Below are 22,182 nucleotides of genomic sequence, written 5' to 3'. Positions count from 1 at the left end.
TTACTATTTTCATCACAAATATAAGTAGCATGAACAGTACTGGTAGCGTCACGAACGTCAATAAACCGTCTCAAACCAGTATGCAAACCTCCCTTGCAAAATGCTAACAGTCAACCGTATGCTCACTTTCAATCTTAAGATCTCGTTCAAATGAACTCTCCTGGAAAGTAATGCATCAAGTTATTGGGCACCTTCACTGTATGTTCGATTATCAAAAGCATACATGCAAAGCAAGACCATTTACCTAATACTTACACATCTTCTTGCAATTCTAATGCTTCATCTCTAAAACAAGTTGTCTTTAGACTATGAATTATTTTACAAATTCAACTGATCCTCTAAAACAATGATTACACGTTCCCTTCAATCACCCAAATGACCCTTTTTTGCATTTTGATCTTTTTTATCGCTACACACCTGGTACGAATCATAGTATACTTTTTTTTACAAAAGGCATGACCAAAATCGGCTGGTTTTGTTTACAAATTGTCGCATTCTTCAAATCATTGAGGATCGGTCAATCACCGTGCAGGAATTTGCAGAACTACATTATGTGATATATCACGTGAGTACTCGTTGACTTTGGAATTCCATTGATAAAACGAAAGTAGTGTTTGCATTAATTTTGCTTTGAATTCTGAAGAAAAAGTATGTGATTAAAACTTGCGTATTTTCAGGTACATGTAGTTTTTTTCTAAGGATATGTTATTATTAAATGTTCTCTTTGTTCGCTGTTGGAAGCAAATCGGCACGCTAGCGCACCTCGTGAATCTTATTGGCGCCTTTGGCGCCAAATAAGGCGCGCAGCTGAAGCTTTTTTTTCGACTTTTTATTAAAAACCTTTGTGTACAACCCATATACAACCGTTTTTGGACTGGGAATTAAAATGTCATTATTTCCTCAGTTGTTTTCTTTCGTTTTTTAAGCAAATGCCTAGTTAAGTTTATTATTAAATACATATAAGCGTACTTTCTCTCTCGTGTTAGCTGCTTTAAGTAAATCCGTATGCAGCGCATAACCATGTTTATTATCGTCATTTATTTTTTCGTTTTATTTTTCTGAATACTGTAAAATTGCAATCGCATCATATAATTGATAAATCATATTGATCGTATTTCCGAAAATAGAATTACAAAATGATAAACAAAATAAACCTTACCCAACGAAACCTATGGGTTTGCACCGCTTTATGATCAAATCAAATCATCAAATAAAAAAAATTATTTTGAGTCGGCAAGACAGTAACAAATAAATTAAGCTGCAAAGCTTTTGAACCGACTATACAACAGATGTAAACAGTAAAACAAGGGTAAAAAAGCTAGATAAAAAAACACATTTACATGGATATAGAAATACAATACAACATCAACAATACAGGTTACGGCATACAACACTAATTTACTTGACAAATTCCTGACTTTCCTGCTGGTATTGCACTAGGGGGAGGGGGGGGAAAGAAGATGAAAGACATGGTACTATCATCATCATGGCACGCATGGGGTTAAATATATTTTAAACAGTTAAATATAAGTGTATAGATTTGCTGGACCAGCAGCAGAGTCAAATGCAAAGGGTTATTTATAATGTAACGGAAGTAATAAGGCATGAATTGAGACCAAAAGCAATATGCATATGCAAACACAAATAAAACATATGAAAGTTTAAAAGCTGTGAAGGAAGCTGCTGATCTATTCCTGTGGATAGGACTTAAAACTGCAATAAGAACTAGGAATTAAAAAACTGAGCGCAAAAAGAAACACAAAAATGTGACAAGATAAATGTATCTAAGAACGAATATCACCTCAAATCAGATTTGGGGTGAACTGATCAGCAGCTTTCTCACCATAAAACAAGTAACATAGCGAAAAACAAAACAGCTATGAGCACACGTAACATAGCGACAAACAAAGCAACTATGAGCAAGCACAGGCAAAACCAATATACTAAAGCAAAATAAGATAAAGCGCAAAAATAAGGACAGCACAAGCAACCAATGAGCGAAGCGAACCAATATACTAAAGCAAAAATAAGATACAAAAGCAAAAATCAAAAAATAAGGATAGCTAAAGCAACCATAACAAAGCAAAAGAAAAGCAAAAGAAACAGTGTGGCATGCCGCTCCAGATCTGTGTGCCAGGTATGCGCGCCTATGTGACATTTCATGCTGAGCATTTACATTCTTTGCCATTCCAGTGCGAAATAAAGCTCTTAAAATGATTAAAATTACTTGCTTTTCTGAAGCTTTCTGACAAAGAATTCCTAAGAACTGGAGCCGCATGCCGGAAATGTTGCTACCGAACTTTGTTGATTTAACCTGATGCATCTCTAGAAAGTTGGAGTACCTGAAATAATAACGAGCGTCACGTTTAATAACAAGGTCATTTAAAACAGGGGGTGCCATATTATTTATAATTTTCAAGTGCCATGACTCTGATTCTCCTTATATACAGGCTAGGTAGATTTGCTTTTCTAAGTAATTGATCATAGGAAATACTAGTAATATAATCATCATATACAAAACGGAGCGCCCTTTCCTGTATTTTTTCAATTTTATCTGTATTACTTTTAGAGCAAAATGCCAAGTTAGAGGGAAAAAACTAAAATTTGATAGAATAAAGGAATGAAAAATGGTCAGTCTACTTAAGAGACAGAGGTTTTTCCCTATTCTCTTCAAGATATTAAGTTGCTGTGCTTCCTTACTGCATATACTACTGATATGATTATCAAAATTTAAGTTGGAGTCCAAGTTTACACCAAGAAGTTTGACTACATCATCACATGTTATATTTGCATTTCTTATATTAAAAGAGGGATTTTTTGAAGAAGTTCTTTTCTCTACAGCTATGGTTTGAAACTTGTCGGGATTGGCTTGCATACAGTTAAAAGTAAACCAATCTCTTAGAATATTGCTCTCTTCTTGTAAAACTTTTACTAAATCATCAAAATTTGAGGTACAGTACGATAGTGTGTTGTCGTCTGCATAGTTATAAAGTGTACCATTATGAATGAAGTAAAATATATCATTTATAAATACATTTAATAGAAGAGGCCCAAGTATAGAGCCCTGTGGCACGCCCTTGATAATGTGGGCCCATGAACTAAATTTCCGAGCTACCAATTTTGTTGTTTTCTTAGGGACAGTTAAGATGTTAAAAGGTCAATAGAGGATTTGGACAGGCCGTAACATTTTAATTTACATAAAGGAATATCATGAGGTAGGCAATCGAAGGCCTTCGATAGGTCCATGAGAACAGCAGCGACATATCGGTTAGAGTCTAATGGTTACAATATACTAAATACTCGTTTCTACTCTCTAAAAAATATCATAGTTGACTCGAAGGCATGTTTTACATCTTAAACTATTGTTCGGGTTTTAACTTTCGGAGATAATGGTAGGGCATAAATAGGTGTTCACGACCGAATCCCTGAAATATGATAAACTTGGAGACTTTGGTAAAGCCTTGCACTGAAAAGGTTACATTCCACTAAGAAACGACCGAAAAAAAAGTTGCAAAACAGTCGATTTTGATTAGCGTCAAGTTCTTTTTGGTTTTGAACATGACATATCTTTTTTATTGCATAAATCGATTCCGCTTAGAATGGCCTTTAAGAAAAGGTATGGTTATGGGGGTCTCTATGTGCAAAATGTTGAATCTATTTTCGCTCAAAGTTGTCGCTTTTGCATTGAATTATATAGCGAAACTATTTAGTATATTGTGACCTAATGCATATTTCAATCCTTTTATGATTAAAACGTCATCAGTATTAACATGAATCGTAGACAAGTAATGCGTTAAAAAGACCACGTGATCAAATGTTGTCACTAACTACAACATACGGCATCGAAATTCCTGAGCAGGAAATAATTGAACCATCCACCATCTTGATACTCTCTTGTATTCAACTTAAAGTGCTAAGAGATTTTCTTCTGGATTTATCTTATTTGTGTGTCAATATAATTAATCTCTTACATGATTTGAAACATGCTGTATCAGAAAGGCGATCTATAATTTATCGTCGCACACGTTTTTGCAAAATACCGAAGTGACCATCTGTGTGGTTCACTGTTTTTGTTTTGGATTGTGTAAGGTCAGACACAATGGACACCTTGCATTTTCATTTATTTCAATTCATTTGAAGTTGCCAGAAAGTGGATATGGAGCTGTACATTGAAACGCTCACAGGAGCTGCATTTGAGCTGAGGGTTTCGCCATTTGAAACCATAATGTCTGTGAAGGCAAAAATTCAAACGTTTGGAAGGTAATGCCTTAAAAAGTTAAATAATTGTTCTTAAATGTTTGAGCGTTTATGAATGCACATACAGCTCTAAATTAATCCTGACAATTATTGAATTAGCATGTCATTTGTTGAGGAATACTCTAAACAAAATCTTGATAAAAAACATCAAAGCTAAAGCGTGAAATTTTGAATTGACAATTTTATATATCTTCTGGTGGTTCCGGAGATAAGTGATGGTTGATGAGACAGGTGAGGAGATCTAGCTCGCTGAGGATTCCAGAAATAGTCAATAGTAAAAGTTGATAGAATATGTCCAAAGTCAGAAATACTGGGTGTTATCCAGAATCTGGGTCGTTTCGTCCTAATACCTGTTCGCCCGTGAGTCATTTCGCCCTAATACCCGTTCGCCCTAGGTCGTTTCACCCTAATTCCTGGGTCATTTAGCCCTAGTTTTTATATATACAAGCATTTAAAAAGGTTCATCTTTAGATTGTCACAAGCTGAATTCATACTTTCTTTTGAACTTTAACAACGATTTTGGGGATAAGGGGAGAATAAAAACGCATAACTGGCAAGCTTGTGTAAATTGTTTACTTCAATGCTTACCTAGTCCAACTTGTCGACGCTCTCTAATATTAAGCTTCTTTTTACATTGGTAATATTTGGAGTGTACAGCGGCTGAACCATTCGAATAATGTTGGACATTTTTTTGCCCCTGGTAGGGTGGCATGATATAGCAGTTGAACTGTCCGTCAGTCAGTATGTCTGTCTGTCCGTCCGGAAAAAACTTTAACGTTGGCCATAACTTTTGCATTATTGAAGATAGAAACTTGATCTTTGGCATGCATGTGTATCTCATGAAGCTGCACATTTTTGAGTGGTGAAAGTTCAAGGTCAAGGTCATCCTTCATGGTCAAGGTAAAAAAAAAATTGTTCAAAGCGGTGTTATCATGAAGCTGCACATTTTGAGTGGTGGAAATTCAAGGTCAAGGTCATCCTTCAAGGTCAAAGTTAAAAAAAATAAAAATATTTCAAAGCGGCACAATAGGATGCATTGTGTTTCTGACAAATACATCTCTTGTTCCTTCTTTGTCTATATTGTAGGCAAGGATTTTGTGCGTAACATTCAAGCCCAGGTATCAGACACTTAATATCAGCGGATTGCAATATAATTCATTTCTCGATAATGTTCCGTAAAAATTATGTAATGACACTTTGAATTTTGCATGCCTGAGCAGGGCTCGAAATTAACACTCGCACACTTGCAAATACGAGTGAAAAATAGCGATTGCGAGTTAAGTTTTAAGCCACTAGAATTTTTTTGCAAGTAAAGAAATAGTGAAAAGAGAGTAATATTGCTAAATGCACTCGACGTTGTGAACGCTAAACCGCAGGTCAATTATAGAACGTCCAAATACCCGTATGCGGAAGCCCGCACCTTGCATGTAGACTGGTATACTTATAGTACATATATTGGATGGTATTGGTACAAAGAACGTGAAACAGTCGATTATCCACACATGTTCATTATAAGAGACATAAAACTAAAACAGTTATGGCGTCAAAGCGAAAAATATCTAGTTTCTTTTTGCCCACTGATGGAAATAACAAATATAAAGCAAGTTAACCGTTGAGTTAGGTAAAAAAAAAAACGGAAATTAAATCCTTCTACGAAAACAGTGAAAAGTGGGAAAAAGAACTTAATATATAACACTAAAACTTGTTGTTGATGTCATATTTTATTTTGTTTTAATAGTACTAAACTAATGTCCAAACTTGCTTTATTTATGTTTCCAGCAAAATTTGCGAGAATGTTTTTGATTTTGCGAGTTGATATTAAAGCTGCTCACAATTTTTTGCTAGTAGAAAATAAAAGTTAAATTCGAGCCCTGGCCTGAGCAATTTAAATCCAACCACTATTCAATTTTTCAATCTCTCGATTCGCTCGCTGTGTAGATATAAATCGATAACACGACCTTGATGTAAAGAATCTGGTTTTAATGTGGAAGAATAAACAGTGTAAAATACAGTTTGCGTTCGTCTGTTGTGGTGCAGAGCGTTACATCGTAAACCGATGTTATTATACTTTTCTGGATTAATTAAGCATTGTTTTTATCTAAAGTGACAATTAAAATGTTCTGAAATCAATTACATCTTTTATTTGTATATTGTACATAAATAATATTGATACAGATCGTACAGTATACCGTCCTATGTAACGTAGAATGTAACAGGCCTTTTTCTGCCTATCTCAAGGGTCCGATAGTCGGACCCATTCCCAATGCCAAATATGCATACCCTGTATTTTTCCCCAATTTAAAAAAAAATAAATCCCAATTTAAAAAAAATATTTTTTTTTTTTTAGCTCACCTGAGCACGTTGTGCTCATGGTGAGCTATTGTGATCGCCTTTTGTCCGTCATGCGTCGTCAACATTTACCTTGTTAACACTCTAAAGGTCACATTTATTGTCCAATCTTCATGAAACTTGGTTAGAACATGTGTCTCAATAATATCTTGGACGAGTTCGAAAATGGTTCCGGTTGGTTGAAAAACATGGCTGCCAGGCGGCGTGGCAGTTTTCCTTATATGGCTATAGTAAAACCTTGTTAACACTCTAGAAGTAACATTTTTAGTCCAATCTGCATGAAACTTGGTGGGAACATGTGTCCCAATAAAATCTTGGACGAGTTCGAAAATGGTTCCGGTTGATTGAAAAACATGGCCGCCAGGGGGCGTGGCAGTTTTCCTTATATGGCTATAGTAAAACCTTGTTAACACTCTAGAAGTCACATTTTTAGTCTGATCTTCATGAAACTTTGTCAGAACATGTGTCCCAATAATATCTTGGACGAATTCGAAAATGGTTCCGGTTGGTTGAAAAACATGGCTGCCAGGGGGCGTGGCATTTTTCCTTATATAGCTACATAGTAAAACCTTGTTAACACTCTAGAAGCCATAATTATTGTCTGATCATCATGAAACATTGTCAGATGATTTGTCCCATTGATATCTTGGACATGTTCGAAAATGGTTCCCTCCAGTTGCTTGAAAAATATGGCCACCAGGATGCAAGGCATTTTTCTTTATACTGTGCAACCATTATTATTCGTCAGACATTAATTTTCGTCTTTTTCGTCCTTCGACCGATGGACGAATTCAAGATCCTAACGAACAATCATGTCACATATTTGAAACAAATAAGACTGAATTACCGTAGGCATGAGGCATTTAAATCCAGCGTAATCCACGCATATACACAGGGCTTGAAATTAAACACTCGCACACTCGCAAAATGCGAGTAAAGAAAGATTGCAAGGTAAGTTATAAGCCACTAGTATTTTTTCAAGTAAAGAAATAGTGAAAAAAAACGAGTTGTATTGCTAAATGCGTTCGACGGCATGAACGCTAAACCATAGGGTCAATTTTTTAAACGTCCGAATACCCATATGAGGAATCGCGCACTTTGTTTGTAGACTGGAGTACTTATAGTACATATACCCGGATGGTATTGATACAAAGAACATGAAACAGTCGACTATTCACACTCAAGTTAAATCCGGTTTTGACACAAAGGGGTGTACATTATACAGTGTACTGACAACTGACATTTCCTGTAAACGCGAATGCAATAAGGCTGTATAGAATGCGTCGACTTCGTTTAGGTACATGTAAAATAGTGTTGATTAGCGCTAATTGTTAACAACTTTATTACCCATTGTGTGTATTGTGTTTTTCAGGGGTGTTGCAGATTATACAGCAAACACGCGGCAAATCCGGATTAAAGACAATACTATTAAACGCAATTAAAATATGACGATGTGTGATCAACACCTGACTGAAATATATTCTGCGCTTTTATTACAAATTAATAAAGAACATATTGATTTGTGTTTGGTTGTTTGGCTTTTACTGCATCTACTATTTTTGTACATATACATAAAACCCGTACCTTCGTTGTTTAAAACACTCGTTAGCAATTATTCAGTCCCACTTATCCGCTAATCATAACAAAGAACGTGTCAATGACATAAAATAATAAGGGACAGTTACATTGTACTATCACCTGAAATAACAGACTTGTTAATTGGCATATGCCAAACAAGGCCCACCTCCTGCAAGTGACTACCAAGTGTCACCCCTCTTTCCCAGCACGATTTTCTCGCAACCGCATATTACATGTATTACAAACATTACAAACAAATCGGACGCTTTTTTTTCAAAAACCAAAAATGGACGAATTTAAGTGCTGACGAAAAAGTCATTTTTTAAAAAAGGACAAAATTTCGTGCTGACGAAAATAAATGGTTTCACAGTATATGGCTTCATGAATCTTCATGAAACTTTGTCAGAATATTTGTTTAAATGATATATTAGATGTCATGTGTATGAAAATACTTCTGGTCTTTAGAAAAACCTGGCTGCCAGAGTGTTCACTAGTCATGAAAGTTTGTAAGAACATTTTGTTCTTATGACATCTTGGGCTGCACAGAACAGGTCAGTTCCTTTGAATCTCAGGTCAGCCACTTTGGGCTTTTCAGGCCATCTTGTTTCTTGAAACTTGAAACATGGACAGATAGCAGTATGGAGATTATGCACGTCATTTCATTTTGTTCCTACATTAAGAATTCTGGTTGCTATGGCAACAAATAGTCTAGAAATATTGCTGAAAATGGAGGAGTTTCACCGGTAGTGCCTGGGGACTTTTATCGCTTGGCAATAGTCCTGTTTAAATTTATTTTTGTTTTATATTGGATCTCTTTAGTTTCGATGTTTACATTTTATCAATTTTAAGTATGTAATGAAAAACTCCAAAACATGCCAAAATATGTGAAAAGGTCACTTTAAATCACATTTTGCAATGCATGCACTTATTTTGGATAACATTTAAGTTTATAAAAATTCATTTGAATATTTGCATTTGTAGCTTCAAACATTTCACTTGAATTATTCTTTGTTTGATTGACCCCCTTGGTGTTTATATGGGGTTTCAATAGCTGGAGAAATATTTACCTACCTTATCATTCATGTCACTCAAACTGAAAAGGGGGGCTTTTATACTTGCTGGCTGATTAATGTATCTCAGTCAGAGGTTTTTGTAAAACATTTACAACTTAGGTCATGTAGAGTGATCCTGACATGTAATATAACACATTATTTGTAAACAGTATATTGCTCTGTTTTAAAAAGGAACATAATTTTTATGCTCCCCATATATATATACAGGGTTTTCATTAGGATTCTTTGTAGCAGGCTTTTGAGTTATTTGAGGAGGCCAACGTTCTAGGGGGTAAACTTACTCATGCCCCCCGGAAATTTTTTGAAATAAAGGTGCCAAATCGTGGCTTTTGAGCGATTTTGGGCGCATATATTTTACATGATTTTCCTCAGTTAAAATAGAGGATGTTAATGTGAATTGTAAAGTCCTCAGGTTACATCAACTCTCAGGGGTGTCAATTGTCCCAAATTTGAAATCCTGAAAATAAAATCTGGGTGCCGATAGAGCCACGGTGGGTTCAGGGCACACCCTGGACAGGGGTCCAGGGGGCCAGAGAGGATGATTCATTTTAAGAAAAATGAATATATTTGCTTTACTTTGTCTCTAACTTAACCAATTAACTCTGACAATGCCTTTAAAAGTATGCAGTTTTTGATAATTCAATTATGCAAAAAAACATGTATAATTTTAGGGTAGACTAAGACAGCAAACTAAGAATGGGCATCCATTTTAGTTTTTTAAGTCAATACAACAATAAATGCATATAGCAGGGGTTTTTTTTAGAAAAAGGGGAAGACGCTGGACGCTGGGTAAAAGGGGAAAATAGAGCGCGAAAGAGTCATATTTGGGGAAAAAATAAAAACTGTTCATTTCAATTTCTATAACTCACCTACAGACTTCAGTTGTTGTTTTTAGAAAAAGAGGAATGTCTCTGACCTTTTTGTTCTTAAACACATGAACAAGTATGATATTAAAGTCAAAGTCCTAAATAAAGTTGCAGGGGTAGATCTAAAAATGGGAAATGTTTTCAACTGGGGCCGGGGGACGATGTCAATATTGTGATTTCAATTTCATGATGAATGGGTAGATGATTTAGATCTGCTACAGTATTGGAAGGGAAAGGTGCGGCAGCTGCCGATTGTGTACTTTCACTTTCACAATGTTCGATGTTTATTACATGTACCTCCGAATTTTGCTGGGTTTCAACTGTTTTTGATGATTCATTCTTAAAAAAATGCGTCGACGCAATTAATATTTTCCGAGTCCGAATGTTTTATTTTGTTTGTGTTTGAACGCCAATTGTTAGACTTTTTCTGTTTTAACGTTTATATCTTGGCTTTCACATAACCCGGATGAAAATTCGACTGGTTTCCGGTAATTAATTTACGAAACGCCATTCTCGCGCAAGACCGGAATCCAGTAAAATAGTCCCATGATTAATACGATTAGTTGCCCGGTTTCCATGACGTAATTTAAGAGCTATATTTAGAATCACTGGTATTCCCAGATTTGAGTGTTCGTCGGGAGAGAGAGAGAGAGAGAGAGAGCGAGATCGTTGTACATGGTACAAATTGGATAAGTGTCGACTTCCCAAAAGAAAAAAAAACATTGCTTTGAGGGTAAAATATTATATTTTGGTGAAAAATTATATTTTTGGAGGGGAAATTGTATTTTTAGGGGAAACATTCTGGTAGGGGAAGACGCCGAATATCGGCGTCACTTTCTTAGTAAAAAAAACCCCTGATATAGGAACACATATTTAAATTAAAAATGCAACAATCAGAGGACATAATCAATTAAATAGTAAATGACTACTTAAAATATTTTTTAGCACTGTTTGTTTTCCAGAGATTTGTGAATATGCCGTTTTATGTCCCCGGAAGCACCTGCAATTTAACTTATTTGAAACAAAGAAATCGCTTCTCCTGAGCTTTAAGACACCTGTATTTTTAAGAGATTCAAAACAGAAAAAAATACTTTGGCTAGCAAATATCAAAATCTATTTCTTTAAATTTTCATGTAGATGCATGGGTCTGAGGTGGAATGTCCCCGTCGGGGGCGAAGGGCCCGGGCCCTAGCTTAATGTATAATTTCTGTGCAGTACATAACATGTATTCTTTACAGTATTAATGAAAATCTGAATTAAACAAACACTGGAAATTTTAACATTTTAATAAGTTGTAACTTCCAATAATGACTATGACATTTCAAAATATATAACTAAATCAATTTAAATGACTTGTCCACAAGTAGTTATTGCAAATAAGAAGAAACAGTACACACTGTAAACATCTTTATCACATGTCAAACAATAACATTCAATATAATTAATCTCTACTTAACACGATCCCATTTTACCAAGAGTATGTGAATAGCAATTCAAATACTATTACCAAAGGAGTAAATTACCTTAAGAAAAATAAAGTCTGATAAACATCACAATAATTAAAACAATAATACTAAAGCATTTTATGATCAAATACCTGAACATTTATAAGTAATACTGTGTTAAGAGGACACAATGACTGTCTTTTTCTGAAATAATTGATTATTCAGTTTATAAAGATTGCGTGCCTGTTGACATGAGAATAATTGTTGTTGTTTTTTTTATTAACTTAGGAAATTATTTGGGAAAAAAATCGGGCATATGTTGCCCCAGCTGATGCAATGTTAGGATTTAAATATTTTGCTGAGGTATCTTCTTTGGGGCCATTTTTTCAAATACAAATTTGGACATAGCTTAACATTGCAGTGCCAATTCAATATATTTAGCATTTAAGCCAACCAAATCCGACCTTAATCAGGAAAAATCAGGAGAGTTTGGGGATCGAGAGTTTCATTTATCCTAATGAAAGACTCACCCTCCTGTAAAATGTGGTAACAAATAAATCCACTTACCGCTCGGAGGATCAAAACTCCGCGGAAAAAAACAAACATCAACGAAATCTGTCGAAAATCAAATAAAAAACGAAATGTAAGTGTAGCAGGAAAGTGCATTTATCCGGAGGTGCCGGTAAATGATAAACGTTAAAAAAACTGGAACAAGATAACTTCAACAGCGAACTATCGTTCTTACTCGAAACACAAACGAAATAGTCGTTTATTTTTCTTTTTTTTTACATATCCAATTGTTGACTTTGTCACAGTTTGTGACCTTGAATCAAAGTCGTACAGTCTCGTTAACCGCTCCGCGATTGGACAATTATATCGATACGACCAATGAGAAAGCAGTTAACATATATCGGTTTAGGTTGTTTACTTCCGTTTCAGACAGTTAGTATATTAACGAATACTAAATATCTCGTCATCGTCGTGAAAATTTGCCGATGTTTTGTTTTAATTTTCTTTCCGAATTTGAGCCGGCCTGAATAACATTTGAGGCGGTCAAATCGGCCGCCGGCCGCCTCCTAATGAAAACCCTGTATATATATATATATATTATATGTGGGGAGCATATAGCTGCTAGTTTGTCCTTCCGTACTTCGATACGGAAAAAAAGTTACAGTTTCTCATAGCACCTTCAATACTTTACCGATCTCTTTCATATTTGGCATGTAGATACCTTGCATGGACCTCTACCTTTTGATGACGTTTGAGGTCACTCAGGTCAAGGTCGCCAAGGCTAATAATAGATTTTTCCGTCACACTTTTGTTACAGTTTCTCATAGCACCTTCAATACTTTACCGATCTCTTTCATATTTGGCATGTAGGTACCTTGCATGGACCACTACCTTTTGATGACGTTTGAGGTCACTGGGGTCAAGGTCACCAAGGCTAATAATAGACTTTTGTTACAGTTTTTATAACACCTTCAATACTTTACCGATCTCTTTCATATTTGGCATGTAGATACCTTGCATGGACCTCTACCTTTTGATGACGTTTGAGGTAACTGGGGTCAAGGTAACCAAGGCTAATAATAGATTTTTCCGTCCCACTTTTGTTACAGTTTCTCATAGCACCTTCAATACTTACCGATCTCTTTCATATTTGGCATGTAGGTTCATGTACCTTGCATGGACCTCTACCTTTTGATGACGTTTGAGGTCACTGGGGTTAAGGTCAAGGTCACCAAAGCTAATAATAGATTTTTCCGTCACACTTTTGTTACAGTTTCTCATAGCACCTTCAATACTTTACTGATCTCTTTCATATTTGGCATGTAGTAACCTTTCTAGACCTCTACCTTTTGATGAGGTTTGAGGTCACTGGGGTCAAGGTCATCGAGGCTAATAATAGACTTTCATATGTTAAGGTCACACTTTTGTTACAGTTTCTCATAGCGCCTTCAATAATTTACCGCTCTCTCGCATATTTGGCATATAGGTACCTTGCAAGGACCTCTCTACCTTTTGATGAGGTTTGAGGTCACTGGGGTCAAGGTCACCAAAGCTTATAATAGATTTTTCCGTCCCACTTTTGCTACAGTTTCTCATAGCACCTTCAATACTTTACCAATCTCTTTCATATTTGGCATGTAGGAAGCTTGCTAGACCTCTACCTTTTGATGAGGTTTGAGGTCACTGGGGTCAAGGTCATCGAGGCTTATAATAGATTTTCATGTGTCAAGGTCACACTTTTGTTACAGTTTCTCATAGCGCCTTCAATAATTTACTGCTCTCTTACATATTTGGCATGTACGTACCTTGCATGGACCTCTACCTTTTGATGAGGTTTGAGGTCACTGGGGTCAAGGTCACCAAGGCTAATAATAGATTTTCTCAAGGTCACACTTTGGTTACAGTTTCTCATAGCGCCTTCATTATTTGACCGATCTCTTATTTATTTGGCATGTAGGTACCTTGCATGGACCTCTACCTTTTGATGAGGTTTGAGGTCACTGGGGTCAAGGTCACTGAGGCTAATATTAGATTTTCTCAAGGTCTCACTTTTTTCCACACAACCCATATATCGACAAAGCATCATTGGGGAGCATCCATCAGTTTTACTGATACCCTTATTTTAGCAATAATAGAAGCTAATAGTGGTTAATTTATTTTGCTTTTTTTAAACGATTAAAGTTAATTCACTTGTAGCATTTAAAAAATGTATTACTGTAGCAGTTTTATACATTTAACAAGTTTTTTTAAAACTTAATTTGTTTATAATTTGGAGAAATGAAACAAATTATTTGACTTTATTGTGGACAGAACACGCTTATTTTGATTTTGATTATGCAAGTCATAAAACATTAGCAGTGTTTTAATTTTTATTTGGAACAACAGATTTTTTTAATAAAGCAACAGATAAGGCTGGGGGTCTAGGGGGCTGCCAAGGCCGTCAATGAATCCAGGGTATGCCCTGGTAGGGGGTTCAAGGGGGCAAAGCCCCCCTTGAGAAAAAAAACGAATATGCAACTTTGGCTAATAGATATCAGTGCTCTGGCTGAAATTCATGATTGACAAAAAAGGAAATAAGACAGGAGATCCAAGATTTCTATTAAAATAAATTTTACCTGATGAGAACTTCATCTCACATTTACATCTCGCAAGAGTCAGAGTCACTATCACTGTAACTGCTGCTATAATCATCCTCTAAGTTAAATGTCTTAATAACGGCACTAAGAAAAGTCACAACAATCGTGAACGAAGCCAATCTTACAGCGCAAAAAAGATAACGAGAACCAAAACAAATATAACAGATAGATAATTGAACAATAACTAACAATATAAACAGGAAGAAAAATCAGCTGTGTCATTTTCTTTCTAACCAGATTGAGCTTTAAATCCTAAATCTAAAAGGTTCATTAGCTCATCTATTTTTTTAACCTTGGCGTCGGCGTCAGTGTTGGGGTCAGCGTCGGCGTCCGGTTAAGTTTTGCGTTTAGGTCCACTTTTCTCATAAAGTATCAATGCTATTGCATTCAAACTTGGTACACATACTTACTATCATGAGGGAACTGGGCAGGCAAAGTTAGATAACTCTGACTGGCATTTTGACAGAATTATATGCCCTTTTTATACTTAGAAAATTGAAAATTTGGTTAAGTTTTGTGTTTAGGTCCACTTTTTTCCAAAAGTATCAAAGCTATTGCTTTCATACTTGCAACACTTACTAACTATTGTAAGGGGACTGTGCAGGCAAAGTTATGTAATTCTAACTGGTATTTTGACAGAATTATGGGCCCTTTATGCTTGAAAATTTGGTTAAGTTTTGTGTTTTGGTCCACTTTACCCTTAAAGTATCATAGATATTGCTTTCATACTTTGAACACTCACAGACTATCATAAGGGGACACTAAAGGACAAGTTGCATAACTCTGGTTGTCATTTTTATGGAATTATGGCCCTTTTTTGACTTAGTAAATTTGAATATATGGTTACATTTTGTGTTTAGATCCACTTTACTTCTAAAGTATCAAGGCTATTGCTTTTAAACTTCAAATACTTTCATGCTATCATAGGGTACTGTACCTGGCAAGTTGAATTTTATCTTGACCTTTGAATGACCTTGACCCTCAAGGTCAAATTATTAAATTTTGCTTAAATTGCCATAACTTCTTTATTTATGATTCGATTCGATTGATACTTTGACAAAACAACTCTTACCTGATATACCACAATAGACTCCACCCAAACCATCCCCCTCTCCCCCCCCCCCCCAGAATCCCCCCTCAATCCCCCCCCCCATTATTATTATAAAGATCATCTAATAAATGGCCACCACACCCTCACACTATACCCCACCACCCCCACCACAAAAAAAAATAATTTTTATGCCCCCAGTAGGGTGGCATACAATGTATAGCAGTTGAACTGACCGTCAGTATGTCAGTCAGTCTGTCCGTCCGTCCGAAAAAAACTTGAACATTGGCCATAACTTTTTCACTTTTGAAGATAGCAACTTGATATTTGACATGCATGTGTATCCCAAGGAGCTGCACATTTTTAGGGGTTCAAGGTCAAGGTCATCCTTCAAGGTCAAATGTCACATATATGGCGTCTGTCCGTCGGAAAACTTTAACATTGGCCATAACTTTTTTAATATTGAAGATAGCAATTTGATATTTGGCATGCATTTGTATCTCATGAAGCTGCACATTTTGAGTGGTGGAAGGTCAAGGTCATCCTTCAAGGTCAAAAACAAATAAAAAATTGTTCAAAGCGGCATTCTCATGAAGCTGCACATTTTGAGTGGTGGAAGTTCAAGGTCAATGTCATCCTTCAAGGTCAAAGGTAAAAAAATATCAAAGCAGTGTTCTCATGAAGCTGCACATTTTGAGTGGTGGGAGTTCAAGGTCAAGGTCATTCTTCAAGGTTAAGGTCATTCTTCAAGGTCAAAGGTCAACAAAAAATATTTCAAAGCGGCGTTATCATGAAGCTGCACATTTGAGTGGTGGCAGTTCAAGGTCAAGGTCATCCTTCAATGTCAAGGTCATCCTTCAAGGTCAAAGGTCAAAAAATTAATGTTTGAAAGTGGCGTTCTCATAAAGCTGCACATTTTGGGTGGTGGAAGTTCAAGGTCAAGGTCATCCTTCAAGGTCAAGGATAAAAATAATAATAATTTCAAAGCGGTGCAATAGCAGGCATTGTGTTTCTGACAAACACATCTCTTGTTTTTTTCAAACATGGTTAAAAAGCACAAATATTTATTTTTATTATTTAATTTTTGATCCCACCCAAGAATCCCCCCCTCCCCCCCAATTTTTTATGTCCCCCACTATAGTAGTGGGGGACATATTGTTTTTGCCCTGTCTGTTAGTCTGTCTGTTGGTCTGTCTGCGCCAACTTTAACATTTTGCAATAACTTTTGCTATATTGAATGCATGTGTATCTCATGAAGCTGCACATTTTGAGTGGTGAAAGGTCAAGGTCAAGGTCATCCTTCAAGGTCAGAGGTCAAATATATATGGCCAAAATCGCTCATTTTATGAATACTTTTGCAATATTGAAGATAGAAACTTGATATTTGGCATGCATGTGTATCTCATGGAGCTGCACATTTTGAGTGGTGAAAGGTCAAGGTCAATGTTATCCTTCAAGGTCAGAGGTCAAATATATGTGGCCCAAATCGCTTATTTTATGAATACTTTTGCAATATTGAATATAGCAACTTGATATTTGGCATGCATGTGTATCTCATGGAGCTGCACATTTTGAATGGTGAAAGGTCAAGGTCATCCTTCACAAGGTCAAGGTCATCCTTCAAAGTCAAACGTCATATAGGGGGACATTGTGTTTCACAAACGCATCTTGTTTTTTCCGCATTTTTGGGAGATAATGTAATAAATGACCACACACCCACACTATACACCCCTCTCCACTTCACCCCTCCCTCCTTTGTGATTGAAATTTAGATAGATCCCTACACCTTTAAAAAGAAAAATAGATGAGCGGTCAGCACCCCCAAGATGGTGCTCTTGTTTTTCTTTTCTTTCCACGATCAGACTCCATGCTGAATTAATATTGGTTTCAGTTACAACGCTTCTGATTGGCTCTTTCGTTTTACACTGACGAATCGTCAATGATGTTTCATAAAAACGGTGCGGTGTGACACAACTAAATTTATTTCACTATCGGATAAAAAACAATCGATTTTTTGAGATTTTCAACCGATGATTGGACTTGTACCAGTACTTTAACAAATTGGGTAATAAAATCGCTGTAACATGAAGACAAGGATTTACCAATTTGGTTGTATGTCTCACCCTTTTTAAGTCTGTTTTTTAATGGGTGATCGCACTGTTTTTTAATGGGTGATCGCACTGTCCGTCTGACACACTTTGCGTTTTACGGTTTAGGTTTCGAAGAATGCTCATAACTTCTATGAGGCTTCAGATGTAACCTTCATATTTGGTATGCATGTGTATATGGACAAGCATGGCCCTTGCTACACTTTGGGGGATTGGGGCCGGGGCCCTTAAAGGGGGGAATTTCGCGTCGTTTTGGGAGAAAGGGGGAATTTTATAAGATCTTTTCACCAACCATTCAGCACTCAAAATTGCTATATTTTAATGTAATTTACATAAATATACATTTAATCAAAGGTTAATAGCATAATACCAGCTGGCAACTAAGGTATAAAAGTAAAAAAAAACAAACTTTTTTTTGAGGGGAGAATTTTTAGCTGAAATAGGGGAAAAAGTATGCTATTTTAAGGGGGGAATGGGGCCGAATTTCGGCCCCAAAAACGGCCAAATGAGGGCCCTGACAAGGCCTTTCCATACACACACAAATTTTGACCCTATGACCTTGACCTTGAACTTAGGGTCTGCATTTAGGTTTCGAAATATGCGTTTAGGTTTCGAAAAAGGCTCATAACTTCTATCAAAGCGTTTATCGGGGGCATATGTCATCCTATGGAGACAGCTCTTGTTTGTTTCAATAATATCTTTGCTAAGATTGAAAAGGTTCCGTTCTGTTGAAAAAGATGGGCATCTGTGGGCAGAGAAGTTTTACTTATATGGCAATAGTGTAAAAATACGTTAACACTGTAGAAGTCACATTTTTTGTCCATTTATCATGAAGATGAGGCTGCCATTGGATTTGGGACCACACATTTGGCAGAAGTGCAACATTATAAAGAAGGTCGATGTCGAAGCTGATTGCAACTATTAAATTGTTGACTATGATTGTGTGATGTTTAATTTGTATTTTATAATGATGATCGAAAGAAGAAGAAGATGATGATGATGATGATGATGATGATGATGATGATGATGATGATTGTTGATGGGATTTAGAAACATTCATATCGTCAAATTTAGTGTCAAACTATTGTATCGTTTTTTTCTAGAGAATCACAATTTGATGAGTCCAGTAAAACAACATGAACTGAGTCATTTAGATCTTTATAAAGGTTTCATCCTATATACTTACAGGGGCATAGCTGCTATTAGGCTCAGCAGGCCCCGGGCCTACAACTTTTTTTAAACATGAATTGTTTTTAAATGCTTCAACTTCGAAAAACACATTAAATTGTTGACCCTGAGGGAGTGAGGTGTTAGAAATCTGCATTTCATATTGACACAATCCTCGGACAATGGATTCTGGTCTTGTTTAAAGGACATATCTTCCAATTATCAAATCTACTTCTTTCTATGTGCATATATTATAGCTGGCTACTTTTCACGTGACTTGCTGTAACAAGTTTACTAAGATCTACATGTAGATCTACTTGTCTCCCTTTCAACACTACAGTAAGTTGTAATCAATTATCGTTGGATTTTTAAGAAACATTCCGAATAATGTTTATGACCGCGGAAAATTAAAATAGAGCACTTACCCCCGTATCCCGATCCATTTACTGAATCTGGGTCGGTTTGGTCCCTTGATGCCGAACAAAAACGTGCTGTTATAGACATGCAGACAGTATTATTGGAAAGAATTCCCATGGATTGACTAGTGAATAAGTGGAGTGTTACACTTTTAAATGTTTCTTTGTTCCATATTGTTTTAAAATTTAGTTCTCTGGTATAAAGATAATACAGTAAAATTTAGTTCTCTGACATTTAGATAAAACAGTAAAATATCAAAGAAATACAGGTCAAAGTCTTATCTTATTATTTGTCTAGATATGCTGTAAATCTCACCAAAGGCGTTATAGGATTTAACAATTTTCCGGGGAAGGACCCCCATAACCCCCCGTTTTTATGTATTATATCCGGGCCTACAGTTAAAAAAATGCTTGCTACGCCCCTGACTTATGGGTGATGTAATCTCTCCATTTGACCTAATTAGTTACATGTGAACTGTTTAACTTTTCCATTTTCCTAGTTATGTTATTTTTCATGAGAGATAACTAACTGGCAAAACATGTGTTTTTTTTCAATAGAGTTGTATTTCATTAATATAAGATAATAATGATATGCATTGTTCTGTGTTGGTAAGATTCTATTTAAATATTATAGATCTTATTTTAGTCATTATACAAAAAAAGGTAATGTGCCTAAATCTGTTTGCATGTCTCATTCTGTATTATGTTTTTACTAGAAATGGCGCGGCAGAGGCCGACGCGTATCCCCACGCCGAATGTTTGACCTAGGTGTGCCCCAGGGTTGGTAATGGGGCCATGCATAGCTGAGATTGACCGTATTGTCATAAGAGAAGTTCATCATCAATTAGAAGTGAATTGGTGTAGAAATTAAGAAGTTATAGTAAAAGGCAATTTTGGGTGGGTGTGACATATGTGGGCAGGGCGCCCCAGGGTTGGTAATTGTGCCATGCATAGTTGAGATTGACCATATTGTCATAAGAGAAGTTCAGTATCAATTTGAAGTGAATCGGTGTAGAAAAGAAGAAATTATAGTACAAGGCAATTTTGGGTGGGTGTGGTCTATGTGGGCGGGGCCCCAGGGTTGGTAATGGGGCCATGCATAGTTGAGATTGACCATATTGTCATAAGAGAGGTTCAGTATCAATTTGAAGTGAATCGGTGTAGAAATGAAGAAATTATAGTAAAAGGCAATTTTGGGTGGGTGTGGTCTATGTGGGCGGGGCCCCAGGGTTGGTAATGGGGCCATGCATAGTTGAGATTGACCGTATTGTCATAAGAGAGGTTCAGTATCAATTTGAAGTGAATCGGTGTAGAAATGAAGAAATTATAGTAAAAGGCAATTTTGGGTGGGTGTGGTCTATGTGGGCGGGGCGCCCCAGGGTTGGTAATGGGGCCATGCATAGTTGAGATTGACTGTATAGTCATAAGAGAAGTTCAATATCAATTTGAAGTGAATCGGTGTAGAAATGAAGAAATTATAGTAAAGGCAATTTTGGGTGGGTGTGGTCTATGTGGGCGGGGCCCCAGGGTTGGTTATGGGGCCATGCATAGTTGAGATTGACCCTAATGTCATAAGAGAAGTTCAGTATCAATTTGAAGTGAATCCGTGTAGAAATGAAAAAATTATAGTAAATGGAATTTTTTGGTGGGTGTGGCCTATGTGGGCGGGCGCCCCAGGGTTGGGATTGGGGCCATGCATAGTTGAGATTGACCCTAATGTCATAACAAAAGTTCAGTATCAATTTGAAGTGAATCCGTGTAGAGATGAAAAAATTATAGTAAATGGAAATTTTTGGTGGGTGTGGCCTATGTGGGCGGGGCGCCCCAGGGTTGGGAATGGGGCCATGCATGGTTGAGATTGACCGTATTGTTATAAGAGAGGTCCAGTATCAATTTGAAGTGAATCGGTGTAGAAATAAAGAAGTAAATGTAAAATAACCTAAAAAAATGAGTGATAATTTCTGACGCGGCCCCACCCCAACCGCTATAACTTTTGACCCAGGGGTCAGATCAAAATTCCAAATAGTGCAGGGTCGCACATATGCTCATAGCTACCATGTGTGTAAGTTTCAAGGTTCTAGTGCTTTTAGTGTAGGAGGAGATAGTGGCCAGGACGGACAGACAGACGGACGGACGGACGGACGGCGGAGATAACCACAATATCCCCAGCTTTTTTTCAAAAAGCCTGGGGATAAAAATATAAAAGTCCTGGTATAACTCGATAAGTAAAATATTAATGAGCAAATTATCATAGCAAGCTTTTTGGATTGTCTTTTGCTGTGGCATGTCCCTTGTCATCATTTACATTGTGAACGCTTGAGGCCACAGGCTAAGTTATATATTTTGTCATATTTGGTCAAAAACTAGGTCAGTACATCCACTTGAATCATCTTGAAACAAATCATGTTATTTTCTAAATCATACAACACAACTCTAAGAGACGATGGGTATCTTCTTGTGATTTCAGGCATCCCTATAGCTCAGCAGCACCTGATCTGGAAGTCTGAGGAGCTGGAGGATGAGTACTGTCTCCATGACTACCGTATCCACGATGGCGCCACTCTCAAACTAGTCCTGGCAATGCGCGGCGGACCCATCAACACACGCAGAAGTAAGTACAATGTAATGGAATATTTCTCAGGGAAAGATATAGAGCGAAATAAAAGGCTGCCTGTGTGTGGCACCTTGTTTGGTTCCCCCTTCTGTCCCTGTGATCTCATGGTTAACAT

General features: G+C 36.7%; 2 protein-coding genes across 3 annotated transcripts in view; both read left to right on the top strand.

The window, feature by feature from the left end:
- LOC127869607 (bone morphogenetic protein 1 homolog) overlaps nucleotides 1–5,390 on the top strand; it is a 35,258-nt gene extending 29,868 nt beyond the window's left edge. Inside the window, exon 8 of the mRNA XM_052412262.1 lies at nucleotides 5,344–5,390. Coding sequence (XP_052268222.1) covers nucleotides 5,344–5,390 — 47 coding nt within the window. The remainder of the gene's footprint in view (nucleotides 1–5,343) is intronic.
- A 16,451-nt stretch (nucleotides 5,391–21,841) lies between these two features.
- The window catches only part of LOC127866311 (uncharacterized), a 61,229-nt gene continuing 60,888 nt past the window's right edge, over nucleotides 21,842–22,182 (top strand). For both annotated transcript variants that reach the window (XM_052406780.1, XM_052406779.1), the window contains exon 1: nucleotides 21,842–22,064. In XM_052406780.1, the coding sequence (XP_052262740.1) occupies nucleotides 21,857–22,064 (208 nt within the window). In that variant the 5' untranslated portion in view covers nucleotides 21,842–21,856. The remainder of the gene's footprint in view (nucleotides 22,065–22,182) is intronic.

The sequence above is a fragment of the Dreissena polymorpha genome, chromosome 2 (genome assembly GCF_020536995.1).
Source record: "Dreissena polymorpha isolate Duluth1 chromosome 2, UMN_Dpol_1.0, whole genome shotgun sequence".
Lineage (NCBI taxonomy): Eukaryota > Metazoa > Mollusca > Bivalvia > Myida > Dreissenidae > Dreissena > Dreissena polymorpha.
The sequence above is the reverse complement of the archived record's forward strand: the minus strand, read 5'-3'. Positions and strand labels throughout refer to the sequence as shown.